At 41.5% G+C, this 15,224-nt stretch overlaps 1 protein-coding gene across 6 annotated transcripts in view; it reads left to right on the plus strand.

Moving 5' to 3' along the window:
* Nucleotides 1-14,995, plus strand: part of rnf17 (ring finger protein 17) — a 26,337-nt gene extending 11,342 nt beyond the window's left edge. Inside the window, exons 18-38 of one of the 6 annotated variants that reach the window (XM_040149130.1) lie at nt 258-373; nt 795-912; nt 1,102-1,228; nt 1,670-1,918; nt 3,683-3,830; nt 4,163-4,275; nt 4,669-4,759; nt 5,031-5,152; nt 6,142-6,331; nt 6,955-7,066; nt 7,469-7,632; nt 8,175-8,294; nt 8,681-8,761; nt 9,054-9,182; nt 9,281-9,337; nt 11,036-11,146; nt 11,224-11,347; nt 11,794-11,929; nt 13,131-13,317; nt 13,920-14,053; nt 14,736-14,995. In XM_040149130.1, the coding sequence (XP_040005064.1) occupies nt 258-373; nt 795-912; nt 1,102-1,228; nt 1,670-1,918; nt 3,683-3,830; nt 4,163-4,275; nt 4,669-4,759; nt 5,031-5,152; nt 6,142-6,331; nt 6,955-7,066; nt 7,469-7,632; nt 8,175-8,294; nt 8,681-8,761; nt 9,054-9,182; nt 9,281-9,337; nt 11,036-11,146; nt 11,224-11,347; nt 11,794-11,929; nt 13,131-13,317; nt 13,920-14,015 (2,591 nt within the window). In that variant the 3' untranslated portion in view covers nt 14,016-14,053; nt 14,736-14,995. The remainder of the gene's footprint in view (nt 1-257; nt 374-794; nt 913-1,101; nt 1,229-1,669; nt 1,919-3,682; nt 3,831-4,162; nt 4,276-4,668; nt 4,760-5,030; nt 5,153-6,141; nt 6,332-6,954; nt 7,067-7,468; nt 7,633-8,174; nt 8,295-8,680; nt 8,762-9,053; nt 9,183-9,280; nt 9,338-11,035; nt 11,147-11,223; nt 11,348-11,793; nt 11,930-13,130; nt 13,318-13,919; nt 14,054-14,735) is intronic. The other 5 variants (XM_040149131.1, XM_040149133.1, XM_040149132.1 and 2 more) reach the window with 5 other exon arrangements.
* The last annotated feature ends 229 nt before the right edge of the window (nt 14,996-15,224 follow it).

The raw sequence follows: 15,224 nt of genomic DNA on the forward strand, positions 1-15,224 counted from the left end.
TGCCAGTGTCTGTTTTATCAGTGGGTGTTGCTTATTAGTGTAATGTAATAGTGATTCAACCTATACCCAGGTCATGAAAGTTTTGTCTGAGTGTCCACTGGATGAGGCTTAGTTTTGTCCCAGCGGCAAAGTGGCTCTGTCATGACCCCGCTGTGGAGGACTATCACTGCTGCCCCAATTGGGCAGAAGAGTTACTTTGCAAACTAACCAGAAGTCTGGGCGTGTGTGTGTGTGTGTGTGTGTGTGAGTGCGTGTAGGTCATCCAGGGGGCAGAAAAGTGGAAGTGCGGTATGTAGACTTTGGTAACAAGAAAATCTTGTTGGTCGGCGACTTGAGGAAGATCAAGGACGAGTTCTTTGCCCTTTCGTCCATGGTGAGAACACAGTATCTATTGATGAACCGGTATTTTGTTTTTTACTTTTGTGATAATAAAACAACACAATCTATATCTGCTGTAATTAAGTGTAATAGCACACTTCGACTGTCCTGACTAAAAGTCCTTAAGGAAAAATCTTGTCTAGATTAGATTAGTTCCTGTACTATTTCTTCAATACATTTTTTTTAAACCATATTTTTATATTTATATAAATATAAATATAAATATATAAGGAAATGTCTTAGGACATACTGTATGAAACATCAAAGAAACAGTCCTTCAAAAGTCTGTTTACATTATTTTACAGTAAAATGTTGACATTTTCAAAATATCATACATAATGTGCACATTTTATTTACTTCACACTCTTGAAGAGAGCTGAGTTAAGTCAACTGGAGGTTTGTCCTCTGCTGTCCAGGCAATTCACAGCTGTTTGTCAGATGTGATTCCTCTGGATGGAGAGACCTGGAGCGACGCCTGCACAAACAGATTCATCAGCCTGGCTCACCAGAAACTGGTCACTATTGTGGCTACAGGTACTGTGTGTGTGGGAGTGTGAATTATTTTTATTTCTTAAAAAAATAAATAAATAAGTGGGCAGGAGAACAGAGTAGTAAGTAGTAGTAGTAATACTAAGCTTGTATTTTTAATATTGCGCTCACTTGTCACCAAAACCGATTTTGTGGTCTGTGGGTTTTGACACCAGTTTTATTTTCTTCCCTGAGCCCCTCCAGGAAGAGTCCCCAAGACTGAGCCTCTGCCAGTCAAACTATTTCAGAGCGGCCCTAACGGGCCACTAGCCAACATCGCTGAGCTGCTGGTCGAAGAGGAGCTGGCCTGCTTCAAAGAGGGGTGAGACTTATCTGGAGTCTCTTCTATAACTTGTACTTCTAAGATTGAATGATTAAAAAGGCCACCATAAATTATCTAATCTAATAAAAAGAATTTGACTTTATATTTCTACACCATTGAAATATGTTGTATGTCAAAGAACCAGATCTGAGTAAGAGCTTCTTAGTTATTAAAGAGGGAAAAAATGAGTGTCTGTCTGATTGGTATTGTAATCTTCAGCTACTCAGTGTTGGGATATTGTTGTCCAAATGGAAAAAATGGTATCAAGCCATTCCTACTTTGTACGTGTTTACTTTATTGTATCATAACATCTATCCCTCCACCTATCGCTGTCACTCCTCTGCTTTGTCGTTCATTATCTTCATTTCACCTCTTTTTTCTTTTTTTTTTTCCTTACACTCCCCCCCCTTATCTCCTCCAATACCTTCTTCCCTCCTTCAGACCTAAGTCCAAGCATGCCAGTAATGACTCTGCCGTATGGGACCCTCCGCTTGAGCTCAGCTCGGCCGCGGAGGGCGTTGATACCTCGGAGAAGAAAACCTTCGGAGAGCAAGATGAGGAGCCGCTGGAGCTTCAGCCTCAGCTGAAGCTCCCTGTCCAACTCAAAGACCTAAAAGTGAGAGTCAGCCACGTCAACTCACCGAGCAGCTTCTACGTCCAGCTCACCCAGTGCGACTCTCAGCTCAAAAGGTCAGCAGCTAAGACACAAAACCGTGCTTTGAAAATCCTTTAAATAAACCAAATATTGGTACAGAAAAGTCAGTGTTGTTCTTCCAGTCAAGGGGGCCAGATTTTTCTGTACTCTTGTGTAGAATACTCAATATTTACTATGAATACTACTCTAAGAAATGCTGTCCAGCCAGCTAGTACTGAAAGTATTAGTATATTAATTTTTCTGTCATTGCTAATCTACAATTCTGAATGTCGAGAAATTACTTTGAGCAGTTATTAAGCAAAAATTATAATTTTTGTAAACTGATTATCTTTAAATTATCTTGATTATCTTTAAATTTATGCTAGTAGGCAAAAACAAGTAAATTGAATATGTCACCTTGGACTCTGGAACTTGTGATTTGCATTTACTCTATTTTTTTCCAACATTGTAGATGGACTGAAAGATGAATTCATTGATCAAAAAAAAAAATCTAAGGTTAATTGACAATGAAAACCATTATTAGTTGCTGCCTTAACTCTCACACACCATTATTCAGAATTAAAATCAATTCTAGAACATACTGGGAGCCAGTGTAAAGGAGCTAAAACAGGAGTGATGTGGTCAGGGCTGTTGGTTCTGGTTCGCTAAAGTCTGGGATCGATCGATAGCTTTTTGGCTAAGAAAAATAACAATAATTAGACCTAGAATTGACTAGGAGAGAAAGAGAATACGTTATATGTGCACACGAAGAGACGTAGTTATTGATCCACACACAGCACATCCCGTTTCAAAAGATACGAGGAAAAATACTTTGAAGCTTTAAGGCAGAGACAACCACCCAGCGCCTCGGTCTGTTTGTTAAAATACCGTGGTCAGTTGTGTCGATGGCTGCACTGAAGTCCAGCAGTACCAGAATGAAGCACATGCCTGCATAGAGGCTTGAGGAGATCACTGGTAACCTTCAGAAGATCAGTCTCTGTGCTGTGGTCTTTTCAAAAGCCGGGTTGAAACTTTTCGAAAACTGGAATTATTTTCCATAGCAGAAAAAACTTGCTAATACACAATTGTTTTGAAAAATATTTTTGCAAGTAAAGGAAGCTTGAAGATAGGATGATAATTCTCCACTTGGTTGGGATCCAGCATAGGTTCCTGTCTCAAAGTAGTCAGGAACACAGCCAGACAATAGTGAACTGTTAAAAACACAAAGTAAACAGGGCTCAATGGATTCCATACAACTGAATAAAAACTTAGGTGGCAGTACATTCACAGGGCTGGAGGACACTCTCATATGCGATACTGTTTGTAAGAGGTCAGGCAGGGTAATAGGAGAAAAAGTCTCTCAGACTGTCCTGATGTGGTTGATGTACTTGAGAACAGGTGGCGCTTGGGTTAATAGAGGCTCTTACGGACTAAAAATAGCCTCATGGTGGATCTGGAGACCTGATTTCTTCCCTCTCTGCTCTACTTTCCTACATTTCTTTATACAGCTACGGACATTATCATTTATCCGAGGTTGCCTTCTTTCTCTGGACTTTAGATCTGACCTTTCAAGGTGCTATTTAAGTATTTAAGGTAGATAAACAGATCTTTTTAAAACGATCAATCAGTTCATTAATAAATGATTGATACATTTACTATCTGACAAAGTCGTGTCCTGTAACTCCAGGCAGGACATTCTTAAACCACAATGGACAACTCTGTCATAAATTAAAAGAAGACTGGATAAGAATCCAACAAGTTCCTCTAAAAAACCGCCGATTGGATTTGGGGGGTTTTGGTTTTCTTTCTGTGTTTTCCAGGATATGCGAGCTGGTAAAGCAGGAGTGTGTGCTTACGGAGCCCCAGGATGTGGTGTGGAAGGCAGACATGCACTGTGCTGCTCACATCAACGGGGTTTGGGAGAGAGGACGGATCTGCTCTGACGTCACATCCGGCAACGTTGCAGAGGTAGAAAAGCTATTGCTCCCAAAGACCAACCTGAAAGTAGTGTTTGTCTGCTATTACATCTTTTTTTTTACAGCCATTTTAATGCAACATGAGAGATTTTTTGAGTCAGTAAGTCAAGAGCTTTGATGTATGTGTCCTTGTTTAATGAGAATGTGCTTGATCTTGACTGAATTTTGCAGCCTGGCAAGTGCAGCCTGATTGGCTGGATTATTTAAAGATATGTACCCACCATACCGTAGAGGACCTTAGTTCAAAGCATTCGCTGTATGTTAACATGGCTTTAAGAATGCTTGATGTTAATAGTAGTGACTCTCTCTGCTGGTTGATACCAGGTGATACGCTGTGATCATGGCAACACGGTGAAGCTCCACGTCGGCGACCTGCGGCCACTGCCATCCTCTTTGATCGGCTCTCTGGCCCTGGAGTGCACTCTCACTGACATCAGGTTAAATACACAAACACTGTCTCTCACACACACACTGCATTTTAGTCATGCACTGAGACACATCCAGCATGTATCCATCCATAAAATAGACACACAAAACCTCCGATGGTAATGATGTGCTAGATATCACAACGTCTAACCAGTTCTCGTCATTTCAAAAGAATGTGACTTAAATGCAATAAAAGGTGCTGGGATAGTAGCTGTTTCTGTCTAGAATTAAAGTTTTTAATCAGTTAATATACTTATCAGTGGTTGTGGAGGCTGAGTTTCATACATGTGTGGGATTAGCTTCATTTTCTTATGACAACTGCTGTACAATTTTAGTATTCTAGTTTTGGGAGGCAGCTCCCTTTCTCTCGTCTAGACCTATTCCTCAGTCTTTCTCTCTTTCAGGCCGGCAGGGGGCCGATCCACCTGGACGGCTACAGCCTGCGATTTAATCTCCTACTACCTGACGGGAGCCTCGGCTGTTATGACCATCAAGGTCCTCCTCTCCTTTTCTCTCCTCATGCCCCTATTTCTTTCTCCTTTTTCTCAAGTGCTGAAAACATTTCCTTTATCTATATACAGTAGTTTATAAAGATTAGTAATTTCTTCACATCACTGGCTCCAGAGGGGCTCTTCCTGCCTTTTTTTTTTTTTTATTAAGAGTTACTTCACCCATCTTACTCTTTGCCCAAATATCCACATCTTTTCTTTGTTACTGTAGTGACCTAGTTTCAGTTTGTGTCTGTCTCTCCTCGCTTGTTGTCCAGGAGCTGACAGAGGAGCGTCCAGTACCCATCACTCTGTTCTGCTCCAACAAGATGGGACAGTTTGTCAGCATCGCAGACTTTCTGGCCAGCGAGGGCCTTGCCCTCAGGGAAAGAAAGCCAAGGTCTGTGTGTGCACCTGTGCCACATGCATGGAAGTGTGTGTGTGTGTGTGTGTGTGTGTGTGTGTGTGTGTGTGTGTGTGTGTGTGTGTGTGTGTGTGTGTGTGTGTGTGTGTGTGTGTGTGTGTGTGTGTGTGTGTGTGTGCGCGCGCGCGATTATTGTATTTACAGGTCTTTAATGACATTGGAAACCTTAGTTTTCTCTTTTCCATATACGTTACAGTGCACAAGTTTTAGGTACAAAAAAAAATGCCAGGAATAGTTTTCAATTATCAGTTACCTTTATGCAAAGTGCAATTAACAGAAAAAAACGAAATCAAATCAATCTTTGGTGTGATCACCCTTTGCCTTCAAAATGGCACCAATTCTCCTCAGTACACTTGCACACAGTTTTTCATGTTACTCAGCAGGTAGGTTGTTCCTAGCATCTGTGGATTTAGGCTGTCTCAGTGTCTTCCGTGTCTTCATGTAAGCTCAGACTGACTCAGGGCTCTGTCGCGGTCAGATCATCTGGTGCAGGGACTCATTGTTCTACCTGTCACCGATGATAGTTCTTTATGGCTCTGGCGGTGTGTTCGGGGTTGTTGTCAGGCTGCAGAATGAACTTGGGACTGATCAGACGCCTCCCCAATGGTATCAGGGGATGGCTAAGAATCTAAACACTTGTAGTGCCTAAACCTTTACTCTATATTTGTCTGAATATTTCTTTTTCCAGTAGGTGTAACCACACATCAGAAGCTCTGAATACAACAACATCATAAATTTTTTACATGCTATATCTACTTTTGACTGTCATTATTATCTTCAGTTTGACTGTTTTTGTTAACTGCCTGTGCAGTAACGAGGGTCTGATTTTTATGTGATTTTTAGAACTGTATCACTATATTTGTAATAACCAACACTTGTGGCTGATATTCATTTTTTAATTTAAGCAAATGTCTGTCTAATGTTGGCGGGCACCTGATTTTGTGTGTGATTCTGTTTTCTCGCAGAGATGCTGTCATTCAGAAACCCAAAGAAATCGATGAACAGTCTCCAGGGAGCGAGACACACACTCACAGCTCTGATGCCGAGAAAAATCATCCAGCTCCTTCTCTCATTCCTTTTCCCTCCCAGTCCCCCCTTGTCTCCACTCTCATCCCTCCCAAACCAGCCCGCCGCACAATTATGTCTGCTGAGAAGGTGATATCTCTCACGCGCACACGCACACACACACACACACACACACACACTCTCTCTCTGTGGGCAAGAGACCATTTTTATCAACTTGGATTCCATGTAAATACAAAAATATGTAAAAGAATCAGCAACGGAGGCAAATCTGTTGACAATGTGTTGCACTTTTGCCATTCAGCTACGTTCAGAACAATATTCAGTGTGTGCAATAGTCAAATCAAGTCAAGTCAGGCTAAGTTTTATTAAATGTGCATCAACACACTTTACAACAGTAAAAACAAAAGCAAAACTAGCATAAAATTACAATTGATAAATTAATAGAGGAAACACAAAGTGAAATAAAATAGCTAAAAGAAATGCCAGTACCTGAAATGCCAGAACACAATTACTATTTGATGGACATCTTGAAGAGAAAGTCTTTCAGAATCTAAGGACTATAACTAGTAAAATATGGAAACGTGTATTTGAATAAATGAGGTGTATAAGAAATGAACTGGCCAAGCTATTATTATCCATATTTGTGGTTGTATTCCACTTGTGTTTGTGTGTATTTTTGTGTGTGTGTGTGTGTGTGTGTGTGTGTGTGTGTGTGTGTGTGTGTGTGTGTGTGTGTGTGTGTGTGTGAACAGGTGAAGACTCAGTTGTACCAACCCCCAGAGCTGCCATGCCTCGGTCACATCCAGATAAGTGTATCTGCCATCGGAGAGGATGGTCTCATTTACGCCAGAACACAGAATGCAGGTGCACATAATAGATCATTATCACTTTGCTAATGCTGAGATTAACTTTTTTTTTTTTTTTTTTTAACATACTACATGCTTGATCTTTCATTATGAAAACAGAAATTTGACTCAAAACATAATTTTTCCATCATCAGTCCTTGTTCAACTGAAACTGGACTCTTGTCGTTGATACAGGTTGATACAAGTGTTTTTGTATTTGGTAGAAAGGGGACAAACAGGCTTGTATCTGCTCTAAAATCACTACAAAGCACAGTGTCGTTTTTATTATCTTGACTCTGTTGTTTTAATTCAGAGAGGAAACTGGTAGATGAAACTAGGATCTAAGTCAATGGTTTCTGTGTGTGTGTGTGTGTGTGTGTGTGTGTGTGTGTGTGTGTGTGTGTGTGTGTGTGTGTGTCAGCATGTCAGTTGGAGCAGCTTAGAGAGAGGATTCAGCAGAGCATGAAGACACTGCCAAGACAGAAGCCCTACACCTGGAAGTCAGTCCTGGGCTGTGCCGTCATTGGACCTGATATGTTGTGGTACCGAGGACAGCTGCTGGAGGTGCTGGGAGGACATGTTCAGGTCTGGGAAAAACACTCACATAAACCCCTTTACTAGTAATGTCCCTCAACCATTTAAAGTACCAATCAACAACCAATTACAATTGAAAACAGACAGTTTTAGATTTGTGTTACCTTCAAAGACAAAGGCCTTTAGAGAATTTAGAGAGCAAAGTAGCCAAAACCAAGACAGTGGTTTTGGCCATTGGTGGGCAATTCTTAACAAACAATGGATGGACCTCTGTCAAATAATGACAGTTAGTCAAGCCACAGTGTCACTTTTATCCTATATTGTATATACATAATGGATACGTACGTATGTACATACATACATGCATAATGATGTTAAAGTATATATAACTTTTATTAAGTAGACACATCAACTTGAAATACATAAACCTTGATGTTTATTATCATCAGTATGGTATAACTAAGAGATATTACCTAACACAGTATCTGCTAAACTGCATTTGCATGAAGAAAATTAAAACCTTTTTAAAGGTTTTTTTTTTTTTTTTTTTGGAATATCCATGTATATGCCTGTGTGTATTTGTGTGTTACCAGGTACAATATGTGGACTACGGCCTGGTGGAGAACATCCCGGTGGTCCACGTGTACCCCATGCTGCTGTGTGACGATGTCCCTCAGCTCTGTATGCCCTGCCAGGTGCAAGGCATCAACCCCGTAAGAGTCCGTGTGTGTCGGTATACCCATGAGTTCTTTTTAAAAAAAAAAAAAAAAAAAAGCGAAAATTATCAACTCAAAGGTCCACTTACTAGCTTTTCAAAGCCATCTTCTTCAGTGAATAGGAAAAAAACCCCTGAATTTTAAGGTGAGCATTTTATTTTGAAATTTTAAGTTTATAGTTATTTGGGTGAAATGTGCAAAGCCACTGGTGTCGTCCTTTTTTTTTTTTAAAGGTCTTAACACGAGGCTTTCAGGAACCTGCAAGTATCTGTTGTAAAGCCACACAGCAGAAGAGGATTGTTCCTCGATTCATGGATAAGCCCCTTTAACATGTTCACCTCATCTTTTCTCTCCTCACTTCTCCGCTCTCTCTGTCTCTTCAGGTCGGCGGCAGGTGGCAGCGGGACGCCGTGGCCTTGCTGAGGGAGGTGTTGCTGAGTCGCTGTGTGGACATGCAAGTCATGGTAAAGTTAGACTCAGTACCTTGTTAGGGTTTCATGCCTGAATGAAAGTATTATAAAGTGTATAAATAAAGGCATTGATGGCTTATATGTGATGTCTTGGGTTTTTTTTTTTTTTGGGGTGAAATTTCCTAGAATAACAATAAATTGATTACTCGAAAATAACTGGCGGATTATTGATGATGAATAGTCATTAGTTACAGCCCTATTGGTTTTAGTAGTCAAGTACTCCACCAGTAATGTAGTTGGTGATCCCTAGTGTGTATTTGTGTGTGTGTGTGTGTGTGTGTGGAAGGAGCTGCCAACTGACCCGAGGCAACCCCTCACAGTTGAGCTCTTTCTGGACGGGCTGAGCCTCAGCAGGATCCTGTGTCACCATGAACACGCCTCCATGGACCGGACTGTCTCAGCACAGGAGGTTTTTGTGTGTTTGTGTTTGTGTTCAATTCTGTTGTTTTATATTTTCCAAAGACAAAGCAGTGCTGCCATAATTTAGACTGGAGCATCTATGTTTCTCTGCAGGGACAGGCAGTGATGGCTCCTGTCCCCTTCCTGGATGATTGGGACATTGACACTGAGGTATGTAGTTAAAATTAAGACTGGAAAATTTTATTTTAAGAAAAGCCACAACTCGCTTTAACTTACTTGAACTATATTTATAGCTGTAATTTAAAACTAAAGATCAACATCAATCCCATGATTATATGTGATGCAGTCCATCTCATATAATTGTGTTTACCCGAATTAAACTGTTTGTTTTGGTATGAACAGTTGTTCGTCCAAAGGAAATAATTCAACGTAACTTCAGAGTTAAACAAAAATATTGCATTTGCTGTATCAAAACTGAGCCAAGTAACCCCGTGTAATGTGAAAGGGGACATTCATAGTCCTGAGGCGACTGAGAACATCCAACTCAGCAGCTTTGTTCATGTTTTTTTACTTATTGTTTTTTGTCCTCTGGCTACACATAGTCTATAAATGATTCTTACTGCTCTTGCTGACCTCCCGAAAATACATTAAAACAGTAATAAAACCGTATCCAGCAAACAGGCTGAGAGAGGCTGAATATTTGCTAACTGTCCGATAGAAGTGAAGAACTGAAGTAAACAAGTCGCCGTCGAAGGAATCGGAATATGTAGCACCTTGAGACACCGATATTTTTCTCAGGAATTGAAGACCAAATCAGGGCTAAAAGGAAAATTGATCTGTTCATCAGCTGGACAGAAACACAAATAACTCTGGTGCTCATGTTGCTCCATGTCTGCTGCATGTCAAAATGGGCAAGAGTTTGCTACCAACAGGCACCGGGAAAGTTGGCAAGGCTGTGTTTGTTTTCGGCGTTTTTCTGCCCCTTAACGGCCGAGAATCACTTAATACCGCCGCTTTCTAACCAGCAGGGAATGAGAAAAATGGCCTTGCTTACATGTTTCACAAATAGTTTTGGCTGCAATTTTTAATAAAACATCATACTGGTTGGTAAAGAGGAGCATGCTATGTGCAATTTATTGACGTCACTTCACAGGATTCCTGGGTAAGTTTAAAAAAAGTTTCCTCTAGTTGCCCTTTGGGCGTCCATTTTGCTAAAAGGAGATTGAAGCTGTTAACAAGGCATTTCCCGGGATGAAATTATCACAAATGAAGTCAGTAACGTAAAGCATACAAGTCAGAGGGCTCATAAAAAGCAGGGTTATGGGGATTCATAAAGAAATTACTAAACAGAGATTCAGGACCTAAAAAAAACCTCAGTTACCTTTGGTCTGTGGCTTAAGTTTTAGATTGGAAATCTAACGATAGTGATGGAGGTCACATTGATTCAGGGTGCTTTCACACCTGCCCTGTCTGGTCTGGTTTGGTTCAAATGAACCCGGGCGCCTTTGCCCGGTTGGTGCGGTTCATTTGGGCTGGTGTGCTAGCCGTCAGCTGAACCCTGGTGCGGGCCAAACAACCACTCTAAAAGGAGGGTCTCCATCTCCTTCCAAGCGGACTCTGGTACCGTTCATTTGTGATGTGAAAGCAACATTTGACAATGTGCGGTCTAATATTATTAATAATGCTTATAATCAGTTATTTCTTAAAACCAAAATATACATGTGAAGCATTTTAGTGTCTCATAACCTGCTGTCAGTCACTGGACTTTGAATTTTTCCACATATGAACAGGAACTGATCTAGAACTAAATTACAACAGTGACGATTTTTTTTTTTTTCCCCTTGGTCTGGACCAAGTGAAATATAACTACAGGAAGGCTTTAGACTGATGCAGATGCTGTGTTTCTAGGGTCTGAGGGGACCAGAGGAGCCGATGCTGGGGCCCTTTATCTACCCAAACCTGCCGGAGGAGGGAGAGCAGTTTCAAGTCAGGGTCAAGCACCTGTGGACCCCCAATGAGGTAACTACTTTTCCCCAGAGATAACTATTTAAAAAAAACTGTTAAGCTAAACTCTGTCTGTCTGTCCGTCCCCGCAGCTGTTCCTGTGGCCTTTGGAGGGAACAGCAGATGTGGAGGTGGATGGCGAGAGACTGGAAGAGGCTCTGACCAGAGTCAATGCAAACATCAGCAGTCTGCCGCGACTCACCAACTTCCCTCATGGTAACATTTGACCGTCTTCTCTGTGTTTCCAGGCAGGGTGGAGCTTTTTCAAAAAGATTTTAAACGTCGTTAACATCATATCAGCATTAGCTGATCTTTACATTTATGTAAGAAAAATGAACAAGTGACATCTTTAATCTATGTGAAATTTATATACATATTTAATTCAAATGTGGCAATGCCAGCTGGAAAACTTGCAAATTATTAAATTTGTGAAATTAAATTAAATTAAATTACGTTCATAAAACAAACTGTCGCTCTCTGCAGTTATTGTAACACTAAGTCATGTACAAGAGAAATCCCGAGGACAGAGAAGGTTTTCAAGCCTGTGTAGATCTACACTGTGTAGCCTGTGTAGATGACTGCAGATAATCACTGCGTCACAAATGTTTGTGTGCAGAGTCCAGTAAGTTAGACAGACCTGACTTTCTGTTTGCGGTTTCCAGGCGGTCCGTGTCTGGCAGAGTACAGCGATGGGAAGTTCTACCGGGCCAAGCTGATGAAGTTCGCCAGCGTGGAGCCCGTCACGTTCCTGGTCCAACATGTGGACTTTGGCTCTGATGACACTCTGCCCGTCAGCAAGTATGAGCTTTCACACACTGCAGGAGCACGGTCTCATTCAAATAACCGACCGGGGCTGAACTGCTTTCATCAAACCTCAACTAGGAAAATTCAGCAGCCACGTTGGCCAAGTGGAAAGCACCCTAAGGCTCTACAGCCTTGCTAGCAGCTCTGTGAGGCTGCAATGTAGGCGCAGCGGGGCTTTGAGGTAAATGCCAATGCCGGCATGCTGCCATGCTCACCGATGCTGATGCTAATCAGTTGTTTACCACAATAACCCTCTCAGTGTAGCATAGTAACGTTTGCTAATTAGCAGTAAACAGAAAGTCCACCCGAGGCTGATGGGAATTTCATTAGTTTGGCAGGCATGTGGTCACAAACCGAAGTGTTGGACAATAGGTCATTTTACCTGATTGTGGCACTAGACATAAAGTCAGGATCCCCAAAGTTATTACAGTTCACCCTGAGGGGAACGTGACTGTGTGAACCAAATTTTATGGAAATCCATCCGGGAGATTTTGAAACATTTCACATAAAATCACAAATGTCAACTTCATGTTGGAGCTCAAGCAAAATGCCAGAGGATGACCAAAGTCGGATTAGGATTCATCCTCTGAACTGTGTGTGTGTGTGTGTGTGTGTGTGCACGTGTGTGTGCCAGTCCATCGAGCAGATGTGGTGATACTTCACAAAATACGTGAAAACTTTGACCAGCTCGTGGTGAAGAAGGCAGACAAAATACAGGCGATCTCCAGAATCGTTAGGATTCATCCACCGGAAACCATGAGTACATGAAATAGTTGTTTCAGTCTGGACCAAATCGGTGGACGGAGCGAACAACCGACATTGCCATCGCTAGAGCCCCGTCACTTGCATGGCTAAAAATGTTAGTGTCGCTGACAAGGGAGACAATGAAAAGCGGTGGTGATGTGCAGATAACAAAATTAAAACATTCAGGTATACTTCATGTGGCCATTAGTATCTTCCACAGGTCAGTACACAGATTTTTAAATGACTTCTTGTAAAGGGGATTATTACAGAGCTTAGTTTATGTTTCTGTGTCGATGTAAAAGGTATTTGCTGTCAGTAATTAAGTATTGGTGTTCCCATGAATATACTCAGCACTTCACTTCAGCTCCAAGTACCATTAAACCCCCCCCCCCCCATAGTGTCTGAGCTACAGCTCGTGTATCGCTCTTGATATTCTGTCGCGTCCCGTCAGGCTGCGTCAGCTGCCGGCCGAGCTGCTGAGGTTCCCGTCGCAGTCGCTCAAGGTCAGAGTCTCCGGCTTCAGGGCTCCGAGTGTCAGCGGGCAGGAGGACGTGCTGCCCTACAGCCCCGGGTGGAGCGTGAGGGCCGCGATGGACATGATCGAGCTGTTACACGGCAGCATCACAGCCTCTGTTGTGGTAAGAAACGCACAACGTGACTGTTTTTGAAATGAAGAAACGTAAATAAAGAGCCGTCATTATGTTCCTCGGATTTTCTTGGGGACTGGGCCTAGAGCGATAGTCATTCAATTGCTGATATGAAAAGGAGGAAGGAATGAACCCTTAACGAAGGAATGATCATCTCATATTTATCTATCAAACTCCAAACGACCTCATGTCTTCTCTCATTTGTATCTTGTAGCTACAGTAGGTGATCCAATAACTACGTGACCTCAGATATTTTATACGTACGCACTGAAATTGGCAGAACTAGTTTCAGGTGTTATTATTAGGATCCGGATTTGATACTGGATTTGTTAAAATGCTATCAAACGTCATCCCTAGTTAAAGAAGATAACGTGAAAAGACAACTTCTGAGTCTATATTTCTACATTTCCAGAGCTACAACACACTACCACAAGTCAACAAGGTGTTGGATGAGAGAAGTAGTAAATTAAGAGTCGTCAAAGCACCTGGATACTCACATTTCTATTGCAAACACCATGTTTATTGCCCAACCTTTGGTCTCAGACGTTTGTCAGAGCGTGTGACAGTCAGTATCCTTCTCGTTGTCTATTCAGGCGCGGGAACCGGAGCTCACAGTGCTGCTGTACGGCGAGTACGGAGAGTTGGTCCATCTGCCTCTGGTGAGCAGCGGACTGGCTGAGCTCGAGTGAAGGGGAGCGGAGACGAACTCTTCAACCCACGGGTTCGTGTAAGTTTTCAGCTTTATTTCAAATGTGGAAAAACAAGTTTAATCGTAGCAGTCTTCAAGTTCGGTTGTCGGTGACCTTTTATGTTACTGCACCACGAGTCTGACTGCAAAGGTCAGTTTTAAATATCACTTTACTGTATTGTTAACGTTGCCTGAGAAAATACTAGTCCATACATTGCGTGCCTTGTGACCTGATGGTATCCAGACAATATACAGTATAGTTGAATTCACATCACATTAGCCTGAACGCATCCTTATCGGTACATAAAGTAGTGCTGAAAAACGGTCACCTAATTCAACAGAAAATTAATCGGCAAAACTTTCTGTAATTAATGAATCATTCAGGTTATTTATCAGGCAAAAAACATTTCTCTGGTTACAGTTTCTCCTGGAGAGGATTTGCTGCTTTTCTGTTTTATAACCCAAACTTTGGGTTGTGGAATGTTTGTTGAAATAAAACAAGCTTTCGAAAACATTACCCTGGGTTCTGGGAAATCATGACGGACATTTATCACCGTGTGTATATATAAGAAGTTGCAGCCTTGGATCCAAGTTGTATCAGATACTAAATGCTGCAATGAAACAGGTTTAACCAGCTGAATCTATAAGACAAAAACAGTATATTTCACTGGTTTGACATTATTTAAGCTGCTGTTAAATTCCTCATCTCGTCTTTCCCCAGGTTTACTCACTGGCATCCTGTTCTGTGAACATCTTGATTTCATTCTGTTGCGCAGTTTGACTGCTGCTCTTAGTTTTTACGTGTTGCAGAAAATTTGCTCTAGTTTTTACTTTCACATTGTTCATGTAGAGCAGTGATTTGATTTCAGTTTGTTTAACTGTTGTTTGAGTGGGCTGTGTTGACTTGGCACTTTGTTTTCGAGTCATTTGGGTCACGCCAGACGGGACTTGTCTGTATGGTGCAGATTAAAGTCTTCCAGTGCTGCCAAACTTTCTGTGGCGTTTTTTCTTTGCAATTAAAAACTTGAAGCTGTTCTCTGCAAGATGTCCAGACCAGAAGAATCCTGATACGGAGTTACATCTCAACAACAATGAACAAAACAAAAAATTTATTTTACAAAAAAATATATAGCCAGCTAAGACAATAAATATGTATTTAAAATTTTTACAAATTAAAATGACTGCAAACAAACATTTCACACACCACACA

The sequence above is a fragment of the Xiphias gladius genome, chromosome 16 (genome assembly GCF_016859285.1).
Source record: "Xiphias gladius isolate SHS-SW01 ecotype Sanya breed wild chromosome 16, ASM1685928v1, whole genome shotgun sequence".
Taxonomy (NCBI): Eukaryota; Metazoa; Chordata; class Actinopteri; order Istiophoriformes; family Xiphiidae; genus Xiphias; species Xiphias gladius.